The 17,951-nt window shown below is 37.7% G+C and overlaps 2 protein-coding genes across 4 annotated transcripts in view; both read right to left on the reverse strand.

Annotated features, from left to right (window-relative positions):
* Window positions 1-17,951, reverse strand: part of LOC132057223 (B3 domain-containing protein REM10-like) — a 45,466-nt gene that overhangs the window by 2,651 nt on the left and 24,864 nt on the right. For both annotated transcript variants that reach the window (XM_059449727.1, XM_059449719.1), the window contains exons 7-11: window positions 14,070-14,359; window positions 13,659-13,929; window positions 5,929-5,984; window positions 5,227-5,506; window positions 4,540-4,670 (exon numbers count right to left, since the gene is read on the reverse strand). In XM_059449727.1, coding sequence (XP_059305710.1) covers window positions 4,540-4,670; window positions 5,227-5,506; window positions 5,929-5,984; window positions 13,659-13,929; window positions 14,070-14,359 — 1,028 coding nt within the window. The remainder of the gene's footprint in view (window positions 1-4,539; window positions 4,671-5,226; window positions 5,507-5,928; window positions 5,985-13,658; window positions 13,930-14,069; window positions 14,360-17,951) is intronic.
* LOC132057287 (putative B3 domain-containing protein REM15) lies at window positions 14,387-17,367 on the reverse strand. 2 transcript variants are annotated; one of them, XM_059449833.1, is made up of 5 exons: window positions 17,099-17,367; window positions 15,718-16,143; window positions 15,306-15,576; window positions 14,878-15,170; window positions 14,387-14,737 (listed from the first exon to the last, which is right to left on the reverse strand). In XM_059449833.1, exons 1-5 carry the CDS (start codon window positions 17,162-17,164, stop codon window positions 14,447-14,449), a joined length of 1,347 nt encoding a protein of 448 aa, XP_059305816.1. In that variant the 5' UTR covers window positions 17,165-17,367; the 3' UTR covers window positions 14,387-14,446. The 2 variants fall into 2 exon arrangements, with proteins under 2 accessions (XP_059305816.1, XP_059305809.1); XM_059449826.1 differs by having other exon boundaries at window positions 14,391-14,737; window positions 14,878-15,176; window positions 17,099-17,363.

A 17,951-nucleotide genomic window follows, 5' to 3' on the forward strand; every position in this document is an offset into this window, starting at 1 on the left:
ACCAGGTGTTTACACCAAACTAATGTATGCATGAAATGTGTTTGAATATACACAATTATTACTTACCGGTAATTAATTAACGTATAATTTAACTTCATTAAATCAATTAACCACGACAATTACTTGAATTGGTTCAGTACAAAAACCGGTGCGGATTAGTATTTGCTAATGCTACCAGCTACCTTCAGCTCTGTCAATGTTTAGTGGAAAAACTGAGCTCTGAGATGAGCTCCTATGGTGACCTTTTTTGAGATAAAGAGCTCCTTTGGCGACTTCTGGAGAGTTCTACAGAGATGGAGCTCGAGAGAAGGAAGGAAGAATGTAACATTTGTGAAATGAAAGCTCAAACTCTATTAGCTGTAATCAAGCAGATTATATACAAGAGATTAAGCAAAGAAAATATCTATCTAACTGCTAACAAACTAACCGTCGGTAACAGCTGGTAAACCTCACGTATACCAACTAACTGACTAATACTTAACTAAATAATGAAAGTACCTCAGCTACAACTAACAAGTATAACACACTAATGCTATAAATACTGCTCAATACCCCCCTCAAGTTGGAAGTGAGGGTGGAATTGTCAACTTGTGCAGAACAGCTGCATGTTTAACTCCCGTGAGGGCCTTGGTTAACACATCTACCAATTGATCACTGGTATGAATATGATGCAGAGAAATGAAACCTTCCTGTAACTCGTCTCTCACAAGATGGTAATCCACCTCAATGTGTTTAGTTCTCTCATGGAAAACAGGATTTCTTGCAATATGCAAAGCTGATTGGCTGTCACAACATACTGAAATAGCAGTGGAAAATGGCACAGTCAGTTCTTGAAGCAATCTGCTTAACCATAGTAGTTTGGCAATGCACCTTTCTCAAACATCCGTATTCTGCCTATGCTGAAGACAAAGAGACTGTCTCTTGTTTCCTTGACTTCCAACAAATGGGGCTATTACCGAAAAGAACTAAGTAGCAATTTACATATCTCCATGAATCTGGACAAGATGCCCAATCAGAGTCAGAAAAGGCTCTGATTGTGCAATCTGGATCTCTGGACATGAAAATCCCTAAGGTGAGATCACCCTTCAAATATCTCAACAAGTGAAACGCAGGTTTGAAATGAAGCTCTCTATGTTCCTGCATAAACTGACTGAGGTGTTGAACACCATAAGCTATGTCCAATCTGGTGTTAGTCATAAAATTAGTTTGCCAATCAATATCCTGAAATAGGTTGGATCTTCTAGCGCAGTGCCTTCTTTAGCCTTCAGTTTCACATTAGGGTCAAGGGGAGAGGAGAAGCTGATGTAGCCTAGCAGTCATATTCCTTCACAAGGTCAAGAACAAACTTCCTCTGTGAGATGATGACACCATCATCCTTATAAAGTATTTCCAATCCCCAAAAAAATGCAGTTCACCCAGATCCTTGATCTTAAAGCTACTATAAGAAAGTCTTTAGTCGTTCAATCTCATCCAGATCATCAGTTCCAGGGATAAGCACATAAACCAGATATACTGCAACAAATATAATTGAGGAGCTTGTCCTTTTATGAAACAGTGAATAGTCATTTAGAGAATGACTGTAACCTTTTGACCAACGGGCCTGTGTCAATTTGGCATACCATTGCCTGCTTGCCTGCTTCAAACCATACAATGATTTGTTCAATTTGCACACAAGATTTGAACTATCAACAATCAGTCCTTGTTGGATCTCCATATACAATTCCTTGTGTAAATCTTTCTGGAGGAAGCCATTGTTGACATTTAATTGATAGATGTTCCAGCTTTTCTTCACTGAGTAGCCAACAAGGATCTCACTATGGTTATTTTTATAACTGGGAAAAGGTCTCTGCATAATCAATTCCCAACTGTTGAGTATAACCCTTCACTACAAGTCTTGCTTCAAACTTTTCAATGCTGCCATCGGCTTTATGTTTTACTTTATACAGCCATTTACACTCTATGGCTTGCTTATTTGTTGGTAAGGGAACCACTCTATGGCTTGCTTATTTGTTGGTAAGGGAACCAAGTCCAAAGTATGGTTTGCATATATGGCCTCAAACTCTTGTGTCATAATCAATTGCCAAGCAGGATTGCTTGTGCCTCTTCATATGAAGTTGTATCAATATCGTGAAAACAATTTCAACAAGGTTCCGACTTTCATGGACTAGCAGCTCAGGTGGAGTGTGGTGGTTCATTGAAAAAGAGCATTGAGAGAAGCTTGGAATGAGAATCGAGATAGCTAGTTGGTTCCGTGTAGGAAGGGAATGGACACAGTCTTTGAGGTGAGTGGGAGCTCTGGGCTCCCTGTGTGATCTTCTCACATCCTGTGTGAAAACAGGTCTGAGTTCTGGACTGGGATCAGGTGTAGTGTCTTGAATCTTGATTAGGTTGGGATATGTAAGGATCAAAGGATATTGGTATTAATGTTGGTGAAGATGATGGAAAGGATTCATTATGAGTGCCATTGGCTGAATTTCTCCAGCAGTGAGAGCATAGAAGATCTAGGTCTATGGTCAAACATTGAAGGGCCTGCAGAAGACAATCATTTCCAATAAAGAAAGTAATGCCTTTAAGGTCTATGGTCAAACAATGTACAGAAATAAGGTTGTGTTTGAAAGAAGGAACAAAGAGAACTTTGCACGGAATAATTTCAGGAGTCGGTGCATTACCAATCTCAGTCACCTTTACTTTTAATTTTGAACAATTGAGATTTGTTAAAGCTCATGTGATTTGATGCACCTGAGTCTATGATCCCGGTGTCAGCCTTTGTTTTCAAACATTTGCATAAAAGTTTACCAAAATCAATTGAAGTAATATTAACTGAGCAGACCAAAATGCCTACGAAGTTCACAGCTCCACCAGTGATGTTTTTTGAGATTTCCCATGTTCCCAGCATGAAAATGTTGCAGTAAATTGATCAATTTCCATATTTCTCCTTGATAAGATTCGCATCCTGCTTTTCCTCCCTTTACAGACAACATATTTGTAGGAGTTCCATGTACATTTGCTTCTTTTCTCTTTCCCTTCCAATCAGGATTACCTTTGTTAAACCTCAAATTTTGGTTCTGAGAATAGTGAAAATTCTGAGGGTTCTGGGGATAACCATGCAACGTATAGCATTTGTCCTTTATACTGAACTGGTTTCCTGCGATATTCACATACAATTCTAAGTCTAGCTGCTTGCAGAGTGATTAGTTTGAGAAGAATAATTGGTTCTGAAACTATTTCCATTGCTTCCCCCAGATGTATTGGCATTCAAAGATGTTGAACCAATTTGTAATTGATTACCAGGCCTGATTTCTCTTTGTTTTTTATCACTTGTGCTAAGGATGGTAAAGGATTCAACATTAGAATACTTTCCCTAACTGCAGCGTACACTTCATTTAATCCCATCAAAAACTGGATTAGCCTCGTGTCATGTTCTGCTTTGTGAATATTTTTCCTTGGCACCGCATGTACATTGGTAGTTGCACTGAGTTTTAGCACTCAAATTGGTTTAATTCTTCCTATAGTTTCTTCATTCTCGTATAGTAGCTGGTGGTATCTAAGGTCCCTTGTGATAGGTCGTTTTTCCTTCTGAATCTGATAGCGTTTTGCACCATTTTTCTAATCATGACAGTCCTCCAATTCATTCCAAAACTCAACTGCATCATTCATGTACTCTACTCTATCACAATCTCCTTGCCTGAAGAGTACAAAATCCACGATGTAACCATATCATCACACCTCTCGTACAAACGATAGTTTGGAGACTTCAAATCTGGCTTTTTGCATTCTTCATTGATGAATCCAAGTTTATTCTTCACTGAAGGAGATCGCAATACGCCTCTTCTCCAAGATCTATATCATATTCCACTAAAGGGAGCTGGTACAAGCATTGCACCTGGATTGTCAGACAGATGCATGTACAAACTACAAAGGGCTAGTCGAGTCAATGGCAGACTGATCCTCTTTGTCAGTAACAACCATGGAGATAATCAATCGATAATTTTCAAGGAAAAATTCAGAAATTGAAGTGGAAGAAATCGAGCTTCGTTCACAGAAACTCACACACATCTGTAATCACTTGTGCTAACTCGGTATCAAACGCGGCCAATTGCTGATTTGCGAAAGAACGAATTGTGAATCCGCAAAGAATGAACTTGGGTCTTCCAGATAGAGCAAGGCTCCGATACCATGTCGAAGTTTGGTGGATAACTGAGGTCCGAGATGAGAGCTCCTATGGCGACTTCTACAGAGATGAAGCTCGTGAAAGAAGGAAGGAAGAATGTAATGTGAAATGAAAATGAAAGTTCAAACTCTATTAGTTGTAATCAAGCAGATTATATACAAGCGATTAAGCAAAGAAATAATCTAGCTAATCTAACTAACTGCTAACGAACTAACAGCTTGTAACAGCTGGCAGACCCACGTGTGCTAACTGACTAATACTCTAACTAGCTAACTAATGAAGGTACCTCAGCTACAGCTAACAAGTACAACACACTAATGCTATAAATAACTCTCAATAAGTTAAGTTCAATGAGTCTTGAGACTTACCAAGAGACCTCTTGAAAGACAATATTGTCTAATAGTGCATTCAAAATAAGATTGAACACAAGGCTCGTTAGTAGCAGCTTCTGCATGGGAAGAAGTCTCATCTGACAACTTGATGCTGGGGCTCGGTTTTTCTGTTACATTTTCGAGAAATTAAATATGACAAATGATCCTTAAAAAGATGAGCAGAATTTAAATACCCACCCTTACATTTTGACCAATTCAACATTAGTTTTTCTTATAAAATAAGCATCATTTGGTTTGTGTATTGTTTCTCATTACAGGTTGCGCACTCAATCAAGAAAATGACGCTTCTATATAACACTTCGATTACACCATCTCTAGAGGAAACAAAAAGTGTAAATTTATTTTCTTAATTTGTAACTATGCTTTGTTTGATCTAAAATGTTTGTGTGAAAAATATTTAATTTCATGAAAAATGTTTTACAGAGCAATTCATTTAATTAATAAATCATTTCTAGCTAGCAGGGGCAGATCTAGGTTCATGAAAGGGGGTTCAATAAAATTCCTTCGCTGAAAATATTATATTATGCAGATGGGATAAAAATGAATATGTTTTTATCATATAACTGTTTGAATCTACTTGACACAAGGAAAAATTCTAATATACCGATAATCATAAAAGATCATCAGAACAATAAGAGGCTGATTATAAGATGAGAAACTTGCCTTGAAACTTCTTCATTGGAGTTTCTCCATTAGTAACAACATGAAATTTCCATATTGGTGTCTCTCCATTAGTGACAACCTCAAACATAATACGGCCTCCCTCCTTTAAACAATTTTCAGCGATGAATTTACACCATCCACCTCCAATGTAGGCTCGAGGTCGAGGCTTGTTGGAATGACTTAGCTTTAATTTCCACGACCTTTTTCTTTTATCTCTTACAATCAACCAGCAATTCTTGTTGATGAGACCATTTGCAATTGCAAATTGTTGAGGCAGAAACTGACATGGTGTATAATCATTTGAACACATCATTACAAGGTTCATATTCTTCAAAATTTTCACCAAATTTGTAACACCAATTAACAAAGAAAATAAAAATAAAAATTGCGCAATGCTTCCTTTGCCCAGGGGCAGAGACAGAGGCGGAGCTAAGATTTTTATATTTAATAATTGTTTAACACAAATACACTGTTTGAGCAAAAAAAATGGGTTCGGCCGAACCCGTATCTGGGCTTCTACCTCTGCCCCTGACTTCCAATCAAATGCATTAGAACCCGCATTGGCCAAGTTAAAGCTAATTAACTAGTATGTAAACCTAAGATTAACAATAATTCAATACTACTTACACAAAATAATGCATATGGTATTGCTTTAGCCTAAGATTCTTGAAGAGTTTGTGTGAAATGAGTTTTGAGACATACCAAATAATTTCTCGAAAGGCAATATCGCCCAATAGTGCATTCAAAATGAGATTGACCTGTGAGAAAATATGGGAGAAAGTATTATCATTGAATTGTGTATCTACATTATTACATTGAGCCCAATTTATAGACACTATATATCCTAATCCTTTTTCATGTAGGATACTATATACAAATCCTATTCCTATTCCTATTCTAACATGACCAAAAGGCTTGTCATGGGTAGCTGCTTCTTCCTCTTGAAGATAGTCTACATATTCTCTGTTATAGTGACTCGAATGAGGATTGGCATCTGCAGAATTTGAAGCAGCTACTTGTGAATTAGGAGTAGTCACGCTCGAGGTCTTATGCCTAAGATATGTTACTTCTTTAAAATAATCAAGGAAAGAAGAAAGAAGAAACATTACAATCATAAAGGGAAAAGTATTCAAAACACACTCAAACTATGGCCAAATTTGCCATAACACACCTCAACTTTGCGGGGGTCCTATGACCCCCGGACTTATTTTTTGTGTATTATTTTCGCTTTCAACCGGACAAAGTCACTCAAACGAGTTTCGAGTGTATGCACGCGCTCATAAAATTAAAATCGTACGGTCATTTTCATTATTTTCGTTTCCAAAATTTGAAATCCAAAATTCTCTCTCAAACCTTCCACTCGATTTCTCGCTATATTAATCACTCAAATACCATTTTAAACCGCAAATCGCTGTGAATCATAGTTAAACTAACTTTAGGTGGTAACATCGCGGTGGATTTTGACCCGAAATCGTCGATTGATCTTCAAGTTTTTAGTGAACCTAAAAAATACCAAATGTGTTAGTCTTGTTCTCAGCCGCATTTGTACGCATAAAGTTTATTTTTTTCCATATTATATAGGATTTATGAAATTGTCGTATGAATTTCTAGGTTTGTTAAAAAATTAGCGGGTTTTTCCTAGTTTAAAATGGGGTTATTCAGTTAAGAGATGTGTAATCTTATGTCGTGTAGTATTACTTGTTGTAATTGCGTCCAATTTATTTTCACCCCAAAATGTGATTTTATACACCGTTTGGCCTTGTATTGTCGAAGTCCGAATTTAATTGTTGTTATTTGACGTGTGTGTGGGGTTGTGATTGTTGTCGACCATCTATTGTTATCGTATATGCGTGGTACCGATTGTTTGTACTTTATTACCGAATTGTAATTTGTGTATGAGTCGGGTTTGTATTAGTAACATTGGGATGGTATCATGGTGGGGTTTTGGATGTTAGTAATTGTCAACCAAAGTATGAGCGGACAAATAACGCAGCTTTGGATATCATGTGGATAAAGGTTGTCCTTTTTTTGAACTAAGGGATTATATTAAAGAACTAGTGGTATACTACAAGTTGTTCATTTCGTGTTAGATACCTAATAGTGATAGTGTTGTAGAAATCCAACCGACAGTGGGACATTTTCTAAAATTTCACAAAGTTTTGAAATGGGGATACTATTGAAATTCCGTCACACGGTCGATAATTTAGATAACGAGACGGTCCCATTGCTTTGTCGGAATACACTAGCCCCAACGGCGTAATCTTTGGTCGTTTTTAATAAAGAAAGTGACGGGGGTATCCAAGAAGTGACGGTTTGTTTTTAATAAAAGAATCCGGCGCAGCTTCATCGAAATCAAAGAAATTATCGAATCCCATAGCCACCGAAACCGCTGCTGCAAACCGTCGCTTCGACACTCCATTACAGCGTAACTTCATTTCGAACCGACCAAATTACATCCGATGATAGTTCGGAAGTCCTCGATCAAGTCGAACTTTTTACGATTACGACGTCGAATATGAAAGTCGATGATGTTCACGAAGAGTGCATATCTCCGAGGTCGAGCGTAGGTCATATCAGAGGGATAAAAGAAGAGAAAGGATACCAAATGACCCCGGAGAAATTCTTTGGCTTTCGTCAAGCGGTGGTCCGTATCCGGGCTTTACGAAACTGCCATTACCGCCGATACATGTTTCGAAAGGTGTTGCTCGTGGACGAGGCTGCTGTATGCCGCTTCGATGACATAGTGTCAATCGTATACGACGACGAGTCGTGCTCAGTGAGGGCTGGCAGAGAAGGATAATTTTTGACAAACCGTTGGAAAAGTGACGTGAGCTGGGATGGTTTTCGAGGACGGAACGAGTTTAGGACGTCGTTACAAAATATGCACTTCAAAGCGCAGCAGAGAAATTTGTCAACGAGCCCAAAATGTTAGGAGGGCGAGTGAGGTGGCCGCCATGGTCGCTATACGCAAGTCTTGACAAGACTAATGATTTCATGATCAAAACCTACAATCCTAAACATATGTGTCAAGACTACTAGAAATTACGTGCAAGTAACGCTAAGTTCTTGTCTAAACATTACAAGAATAAGGCTACGAATCGACCCAAACATTAGGATTTTCAAGTTTCGTTAGCTGATTAGGAAGAACTTAATATACATTGGGAAAAACCTTTGCCAGGAGAGCTGTAGAGCTAAAGTACTCCAAGAAACAGCGGGTGATCACGTGTTAGAGTTTGGAAGAATATTTGACTATAGGGATGAAATGTCGAGGACTAATCCGGGGAGTACTGTGTTGTTAAGGTTGACGACTCGGTGAAAGTGGTAGGTTGGTGTTTGAAAGTTTTTATATTTGCTTGGCGCTTTGAAAAAATGCTTTTTAGTGGTCAGAGGAAATGTATTGGTTTGGATGGTTGTTTCTTAAAGCGGAATAACCAAAGGCGGTATTACCGGCTTGCAAGTAAAGATGCTAATAATCAAATGTTGCCTATTGCTGGGCTATAGTGGAATATGAGAATAAGAACACTTGGACATGGTTTTTGAAATTGTTGATAGCTGATTTGGGAATGGGAGATGGCGACAACTACAACGTGATATCATACGTAAAAGGTAGTGACAATCACTTTTTTTTTCTTCATTTAGTTTTATTCATTCATATATAATTGTTTCTCAAAATTGTAGGGGCTTCAATCACGATCGGCTATGAAAAGAATTGTTACCCTTTGGTGGAGCACGAGGATGTGTGCAAGACATATCCTAGCCAACCCGGTCAAAAGAATGGAGTAGGTCTTGAAGGAACCACTTACGGAAGTGTGCAAAAGCACCTTTTCAAGGAGAGATTAAGATAAATGCGACAAAAATGAAACGGCTTAGCAACGCTAAGGATGGTAAGGATATTGTTCGTATTTACCGTACTACCCACCGAAACTTGGTGTAAACCGTACTTTAGAACCGACATTAAGTGTGATAGTGTGTGGACAATAATATGTCCGAGAGCTTCAATGCTGGATTTTAGGACAAGGCATAAAACCATTATCACTATGCTTGAAGAGATTAGAGTTAAGGTAATGACTAGAATAGGTCGGTTAGTCAATTTCCAAAAACATGGTTAACTAATATATCTCCAATGGCAAAAAGTACTAGAAATCAACATAAAGAAGTCAATGGAATGTAATATTGATTTGAACGCAGAGAGGGTTTGAAATTAGTGATGGCCATATCAACATCTTGTTGATTTGAGAAATAGAACTTGCGGTTGTAGGCTCGGATGCTCGAGGGAATACCGTGTCAACATGCCCTCGTCGCCATATATATAAATGTATGAACCAGTGAGTTTGTTGATAGGCTGCTTCTGATGAGGAGACTGCGGGGACTTGCGCATCAATATTTTCTTCAACCGGTCCTGATATGAAAATGTGGCCCGAGTCCAATAACCTATGTTGCACCGCGGTTGTAAAGCCTATGCCGGACGGACGAAGAAGGTCGGGAGAAGGAGAAGCTTTGAGTCAAAAAGATATGGTAAGTTGTCAAGAAAGGAGTTGACATGACTTACGCGCATTTGTCATGGTAAAAACCATAACAAAGAGAAATTTGTCCTTTGAAGGTATGAGCTTTTAAAGTAAACTCGTTTTTTATACTCTTTGGAGTAAAGTAAATTTGTATTATCTCCGGAGACTTTTAGTTATGTTTAACTAAAAAGTACGAGACTTTTTCTTGAGGGCAGACATTTAGTTATCCGGATCAAGATAACTTTGCAAATTCTGTCGCGAGTTTATGCGGATCGGCGTAAGTTCTGCTAAAAGTATGCCCCTCCCGGCGGGACTTTTAGTTATGTTTAACTAAAAGTCTGCCGGAGGAGGCAGACTTTGTCTTGAGGGGCAGACATTTAGTTATGCGGATCCCGCATAACTTTGCAATTCCTTCACAAGTTTATGCGGATCCGGCATAAAAGTTTGCCCTTTAAAAGTATCTGCATCGCATAAACTTGTTAAGGATTTACCAAACTTATGCCGATGGGAGCACGTGTAACACCTTTGATTTCTAAATTAAAGGGATTTCATTCATCAATTTCAAACTTACATTAAACACAAAACAAAAGAAAACTAGAAATAGATTAATGGTTTTGATTTGACACTACTTGTTTTTGGTAGGATTACGGTAGAACGAGCTATGGTCATGGACCGGATGTTCGCAAAGATCTCACCAAGCTTTGTCGAATCGTTGCTACACTGCAAGAGCTAGGGGAAGGCCAAGAAAGACAACTCCAACTTCAAGCAAAGAAAAGCTGGGGAAGGCCAAGGAAAAATCCATTAACTTCGATGCACCGAGCAAGCAAGTGCGCAAGGGAAGAGCACTTCAAGCACCACCACCGAGCGGTGCAAGGCCAAAGAGTACTTCTCAAGCACCAACAAGAGGTATGGGAACAAGGAGGACAACCATTAGTGCTAAATGGTTTGAAAATGCAACAAGTTACGCACCGATCAACCCGCGCTCTCGATGCTAACGTGAGGAGGGGAAGACCAAGAAAACCTGCGAAGCCTTCTAGTGCTTTTCTGGTTGCACCAATGCGCTCGATCAACTCGTAACGCTCTCGCCCAATGTGAGGAGGGGAAGACCAAGAAAAACCTGTCAAGCTTCGCAGTGTAAATTTTGGATAATGAAAGAGGAAGAACTACCCTTACAAAGGCCTAGATCGTTGGAATGGGTATATTTGTCGAAAAATGGATTTACAACATACTGATGTAAGAGCTGAAATATTTGTTGGATTGGGTATATTTTGTTGCAAGTGAGTTTACTAACTATAAACAATTGTTTTGCTTTATTCTCTGACATGGCTTGCCAAGTAGTAGGATAATTGATCTTTGCTCAAGAAAGCATATAAGGTCGGTGATATTCTTGGGGACCTTGGTCACAAAGGCTGATTCGGAGTGAGGTGGAAGGGCAAGCAAGAATGACATCAAGCTTGCTTGAAGAGATGAGGGTAAATAAAAGGAAAAAAGTGACACCAACCCGGAAACTCGAAGACAAAGGATCCGTGAAAGTAGTGTTAATATGTTGGTAGTTGGTAGAACAAGTTAATGTAGTTGTTAGTTTTGCAGTTCATAAACAAACTAAAGTAGTCGTGGCTTAGATGCTTGTTTTGTGACATTATCTTTCGCTTGAATGTTGCGTCATCATGAATGTGATGCACTACTTTTGTACAAACTTATATTGGTGCAAGTGTTTATATATAGCAGAGTTCTGTTTATTATTAAGTCTATCTCTTTCAAGAAGAATATCATCGACATGTTTAATGTTGCAAACCAAATGTGGTCAAGCTTTGACCGGATTTAAAAGGTGGTCAAAAACGACTAAGGTGGTTGGGGGTTAAGTAGTGGGGAATTTATTGCAAAAGACATTATAAATATAGGCTTTCACTTACACACGAGTTTATGCGGATCGCATAACTTTGCAAATTCCTTCACAAGTTTATCTTGGGATCCGGCATAAAAGTTTGCTTTTAAAAGTATGCCCCCATCGGCATAAACATTAAGATTTGCACAAACTTATGCCGATGGGGCATACTTATGCCTTATGGGCAAACTTTGCCTTGAAGCATATATATGTATTTTTTCAAGCATATAAACCAAAGTTACATGGAAAAGTATTATTTTGTAAAAGTTTTTTGGATGGAATAAAATAGACTTTCAACGAAAAAAAAAAAGTTTGCCTTATAAGGCAAAGTTTAAATTTTTATGCCCTAAATGAGACTTTTAGTTATGTTTAACTAAAAGTCTGTGGTGAGGTGTTTTTTGTCTTGAGGGCGGACATTTAGTTATGCTTGATCAGCATAACTTTGCAAATTCCTTCACGATTTATGCCGGATCCGGCATAAAAGTTTGCCTCTTAAAGTATGCCCCCATCGGCATAAACTTGTTAAGATTTACCAAACTTATGCCGATGGGGCATACTTATGCCTTATGGGCAAACTTTGCCTTGAAGCATATATATGTATTTTTCAAGCATATAAACCAAAGTTACATGGGATATATTGTGTTCCAAGGCCGTGTCGCCGCGAGAGACCGGATACACTTCTTGTTGAAAAAAAACGGAGATCATAGAAATAGATTAGGCGGTCTCCGTGTTTTCAATTTAAGCAAGGTTTATGTTGGAGCACATGTAACACCTTTGATTTCTAAATTAAAGGGATTTCATTCATCAATTTCAAACTTACATTAAACACAAAACAAAAGAAAACTAGAAAGGATTCCAACATACATTAACCACAAGACAAAATAAAATGGAAAAATAGTTCTTACCTAACATTAACCACAACACAAAAGACATTTTTCCAAGCCTCGCCACCTAACGTCAAGCACAAAACTAAACCATTCAACTTCAAAAATACAAGAAACACTAAGGCAATTGGTCATGACAAGTTGAAGAATTTCCTCGCATTAACCAAGGCGATCCAAATACCAAAACAAAACAAGATACAAAATGTGAAAATCAAATTAGAGCTAAAGTTGTTGATCCCTTCTTTTTTCGATTTTATCTCTTTTGCATTTTCAATTTCGCCCAGCATTAATCACCTCGATTGTTCTTCCATCTCCTTCATTTTCATATCACTCGAGACAAACATTGTTCTTCCATTTCAATCTCTTTCAAATATCTCGGCAATTTCGGAACTTCCACATCCTTCTTCCATCTCCTTAATTTTCTTCTCTTTTGAAGCTAATTCTCCACGCATCTCCTTCATTTTGTTCACCAACTTTGGAATAATGTATTTCGATCTTTCATCAACTTTGGAAAGATCCCTCCATCGAAAAAATTTACACTTTCGAACCATAGTAGGGGCAAGACCAATATCTTAGGGATTGTTGTCGGACCGAAGTCTTGATCGGGAGCAACACACCATGATCGCATCGCACCTCCTCATTCAACATTGGATCTTCATTGTCCGTACAAGGCATTCAAATCCAATCTTGTTTTTCCATCCCTAACCCGAATTTTAATCGAAATTTGGGAAAGAATTGAGCTAATCCGATCTTGGGTAAGAATTGAAACATGAAGAGAAGAAATTTACCAAAAAAATTTGGGGAAGAACTCGATGTGGAAGAAGAGAAGAAGATGTAGCCGTTTGTGGGGATTTAAGATTGGATTTGGGGAATTAAAACGTTATTTGGACGCCACGTGGCAAATATACACCGGTCCATATAGTTTTTATCATCTCTTCTGTGGCCCGAAGGAGAGTAGCTACACTTGCTAGTCCAGTCACCGGTTGAAGCGAAAATAATACACAAAAAATAAGTCCAGGGGGGTCATAGGACCCCCGCAAAGTTGAGGTGTGTTATGGCAAATTTGGCCATAGTTTGAGTGTGTTTTGAATACTTTTCCCAATCATAAATAAAACAAATATGGTATTGTATATGACAATTATAAGATGAGAAACTTGCCTTGAAACTTCTGCAATGGAGTTTTTGCATCAGTAACAACTTGAAATTTCCATATTGGTGTCTCTCCATCAGTAACAACCTCAAACTTAATACGATCTCCCTCCTTTAAATGATTATCAGCAATGAATTTACGCCATCCGTCTCCAATAAGGACTTGAGATTTACTAGAAATTATCCTTAAATTCCAGGATCTTTGCCTTTCATCTCTTATAACCAAACCGCACTTAATGTTGGTGAGACCGTTTGCAAACACAAAAGGTTTAGGAAGGCACTGACATGGTGTATAACCATTTCACACATCATTAAACAGTTCGTATCTCTTCATATATTCACTTAACAATGATATAAATAAGAAAAATGGTGCACTACTTGTTGGTGAAGAGTTTGCTCGAAATATTTTTTGAGACTTACCAAGAAACTTTTCGAAAGGCAATATGGTCTAATAGTGCATTCAAAATGAGATTGACCAAAAGGCTTGTTATGAGTAGCTGCTTCTTCACCTTTCTCTTTGTCTTCCTCCTCCTCGTATTCGTCCTCCATGTCAAACTCATCTTCCTCTACTTCTTCATCTTCCTCTTCCTCTTGAAGATACTCCGCATATTCTGTGTTACAATGACTCAAATGAGGATTGGCATCTGCAGAGGTTGAAGCAGCTACTTGTGAATTCGGAGTAGTCACGTTCGAGGTCTTAAGCCTAAGATCTGTTACTGCTTTAAAGTAACCAAGGAAAGAAGAAAGAAGAAACATTACAATCATAAATAAAACAAACATGGTATTGCATATGACAATCATAAGATGAGAAACTTGCCTTGAAACTTCTGCAATGGAGTTTCTGCATCAGTAACAACATGAAATTTCCATATTGGTGTCTCTCCATTAGTAACAACCTCAAACTTTATACGATCTCCCTCCTTTAAGCATTTGTCAGCAATGAATTTACGCCATCCGTCTCCAATACAGACTTGAGTTTTACTAGAAGTTATCCTTAAATTCCACGATCTTTGCCTTTCATCTTTTATAATCAAAGCGCATTTCTTGTTGGTGAGACCGCTTGCAAACACAAAATGTTTAGGGAGGCACTGACATGGTGTATAACCATTTACACATATCATTAAACAGTTTATTTTCTTCATAGTTTCACTTAACAAAGATAAAAATAAGACAAATGGTGCACTTCTTGTTGATGAAGAGTTTGCGTGAAATAAGTTTTGAGACTCACCAAGAAACCTTTAGAAAGGCAATATGGTCTAACAGTGCATTCAAAATGAGATTGACCAAAAGGCTTGTCATGAATAGCACCTTCTTCACCTTTCTCTCCGTCTTCTTCCTCCTCGTCCTCTTCCTTCTCCTTGTACTCATCCTCCTCAAACTCGTCTTCCTCTTCTTCTTCATCTTCCTCTTGAAGATACTCCGCATATTCCGTGTTACAATGACTCAAACGAGGATTGCCATATGCAGAAGTTGAAGCAGCTACTTGTGAATTCGGAGTAGTCACGCTCGAGGTCCTAAGATCTGTTACTGCTTTAAATTAACCAAGGAAAGAACAAAGAAGAAACATTACAATCGTAAAGAAAACAATCATAGTATGGCATATTGCATATGACAATTAGCATATTGCATATGACAATTATAAGATGAGAAACTTGCCTTGAAACTTCTGCAATGGAGCTTCTGCTTCACTAACAACTTGAAATTTCCATATTGGTGTCTCTCCATCAGTAACAACCTCAAACTTAATACGATCTCCCTCCTTTAAAAAATTATCAGCAATGAATTTACGCCATCCATCTCCAATACAAACTTGAATTTTATTAGAAGTTATCCTTAAATTCCACGATCTTTGCCTTTCATCTCTTACAATCAAACAGCATTTCTTGTTGGTGAGAACGTTTGCAAACACAAAATGTCTAGGAAGGCACTGACATGGTGTATAACCATTTACACACATCATTAAACAGATCATATTTCTTCATATATTCACTTAAAAAAGATAAAAATAAGAAAAATGGTGCACTACTTGTTGGTGAAGAGTTTGCGCAAAATAAGTTTAGAGATTTACCAAGAAACCTTTCGAAAGGCAATATGGTCTGATAGTGCATTCAAAATGAGATTGACCAAAAGGCTTGTCATGAGCAGCTGCTTCTTCACCTTTCTCTTCATCTTCCTCCTCGTCCTCTTCTATTTGCAAATACTCTGCATATTTTCTGTCAACATTATTGGTTTTTTCTTCTTGCATATACTCTGCATATTCTCTGTCACAATGACTTGAATCAAAGATGGAAACTTCAAATTCCATATCTCCTTCATGTCTGAACACCAATATATCTCGCAATTCCAAATCAAACTCCTCCGCAAATTTTCCCCAACCCTCTTCAAATCGATGGTCATTCAGTTTCACCAGCCAATTTTTACCAGCCCTCTTCAGTATTGCATGTTCATGCTGATCATGTCCCTTCAAATACTTCAAGAAACCTACAGGAATTTTCTGCAATACAACAATGTGTATAATTTAAAATACTACTCCCTCAGTCCCAATTTATGTGACACGGATCGGATTTCGAGAGTCAAAACTGTTAATTTTGACCGTGTATTCGGACAAAGAATCTTTTAAGTTTTTTGAGATAAAATTTACATATTTGAAAACTACGTAAAAAGTACTATTAGCACTACTAGAAAATCATCATTTTTCCGCTGAAATTTCCCACTGAAAAATATTCATGGCTATTCGCACAGATAGTTTGATTGAATCAGTGAGAAAAGAAAAAATAGTAGTCTTTTCACACGAAAAAATCAAGAATTTACCTAGCATTTCAATGGAAACCTGCTTCCTACTATGAATTTTCCCAGTGAGCTGGTTCAGTAGGAATGAGGTACGAATATCATGTTTTTCACAAGAATTTCCCACTGATTCGTCGGTGGGAAAAGCCTCTATTTCTAGTAGTGAAAACTAACAATAATTGACAATTTAAAATATTTAACAGACATACCAAAAAATCACAGTCAAAGAAAAACTCATTTGAATTTCAAGATCCGAAAGGTGCCACAAAAATTGAGACCGGGGGAGTACCACTACTAGAAATAGAGATTTTTCCCACAAATATTTAGCAGGAAATTTGTGCTATAAAATATAATTTTCCCACCTCACCTAACCAGCTTACTGAAAAAAAGCACGGTAGAAAACAGGTTCTTATTGAAACGCTGGGAAACTCACTAATTTTTACATGTGAAAACACTAATATTTAAGTTTTTCCCGCCGAGATTCAGTAGGAACTGCCACTAACTATTTTTTAGTAATGTACTACATTGTCTATCCAACTAATCAATAAGAGAATGTTCATTTAAATTATGCTTATGGTCATTAGCATCTTTTATATATCAGTTCATATAGCAGATATATATCTATATATAAAGAAGAATGAAATAATTTAAGCGTTACTTACAAGGCTGTTCTTGAAACCTGGCAGAATGGGTTTAAAGAAGTGAGGTTTCTTTGGTCGGATTTCCATGGAAAATCAAGAATTTGTAATTAGTGTAGAGGGAAGGTGGTCTTTTTTGTTTTTCGTTAGATTGAAATGAAAGAATTAAAAAAGATTAGGAATGAATTTGACATTTAATTTTTTTGGCTGCTCTGTGGCAAAAAATGCATAAAATTACAATTTGTACGAATGAGGGAAATATGGAAATTTATATTTATATAATATTCTTTGTGATAAATAGTAATGTATCCAAAATCTTCAGACCTATCATCCATAAGTTGGAAATTTTACATTTTTTTGCGCGGACTGCCCTTCTTTTGGCTAGTCTTTAAATTTTGCCCCTTATATTTGTGGTCTTTAAATTATACCCCTACGCATCTTTAATTTTATTTCTTCACAGTTTTGTTTTCATTTAAATGCGATATTCCGAGTTCGAACCCCCGCTCAAGCATAAATTAAAAAAAAATTGCAAGGCAAGATTTGGATCGCGTGTATGTCGGACCTGGCATACTCTTGTTAAGGAATACTCATGCCTTATAGGCAGACTTGGCATAAGTATGCCGGGTCCGGCATAACTTTGGTAATTCCTTCACAAGTTTACGGTGAGGATACTTTTAATGGGCAAACTTTTATCGGGACCGGCGATAAACTTGTGAAGGAATTATCAAAAGTTATGCCGGATCAAGATACTTACGGCAAGTACGCCCATAAGGCATAAGTATCCGGGTCCAGTATAACTTTGGTAATTCCTTCGCAGGTTTCTTGCGGTGGGCATACTTTTAACGGGCAAACTTTTTTTGACTCGATAAACTTGTGA

Source organism: Lycium ferocissimum, chromosome 1 (genome assembly GCF_029784015.1).
Source record: "Lycium ferocissimum isolate CSIRO_LF1 chromosome 1, AGI_CSIRO_Lferr_CH_V1, whole genome shotgun sequence".
Lineage (NCBI taxonomy): Eukaryota > Viridiplantae > Streptophyta > Magnoliopsida > Solanales > Solanaceae > Lycium > Lycium ferocissimum.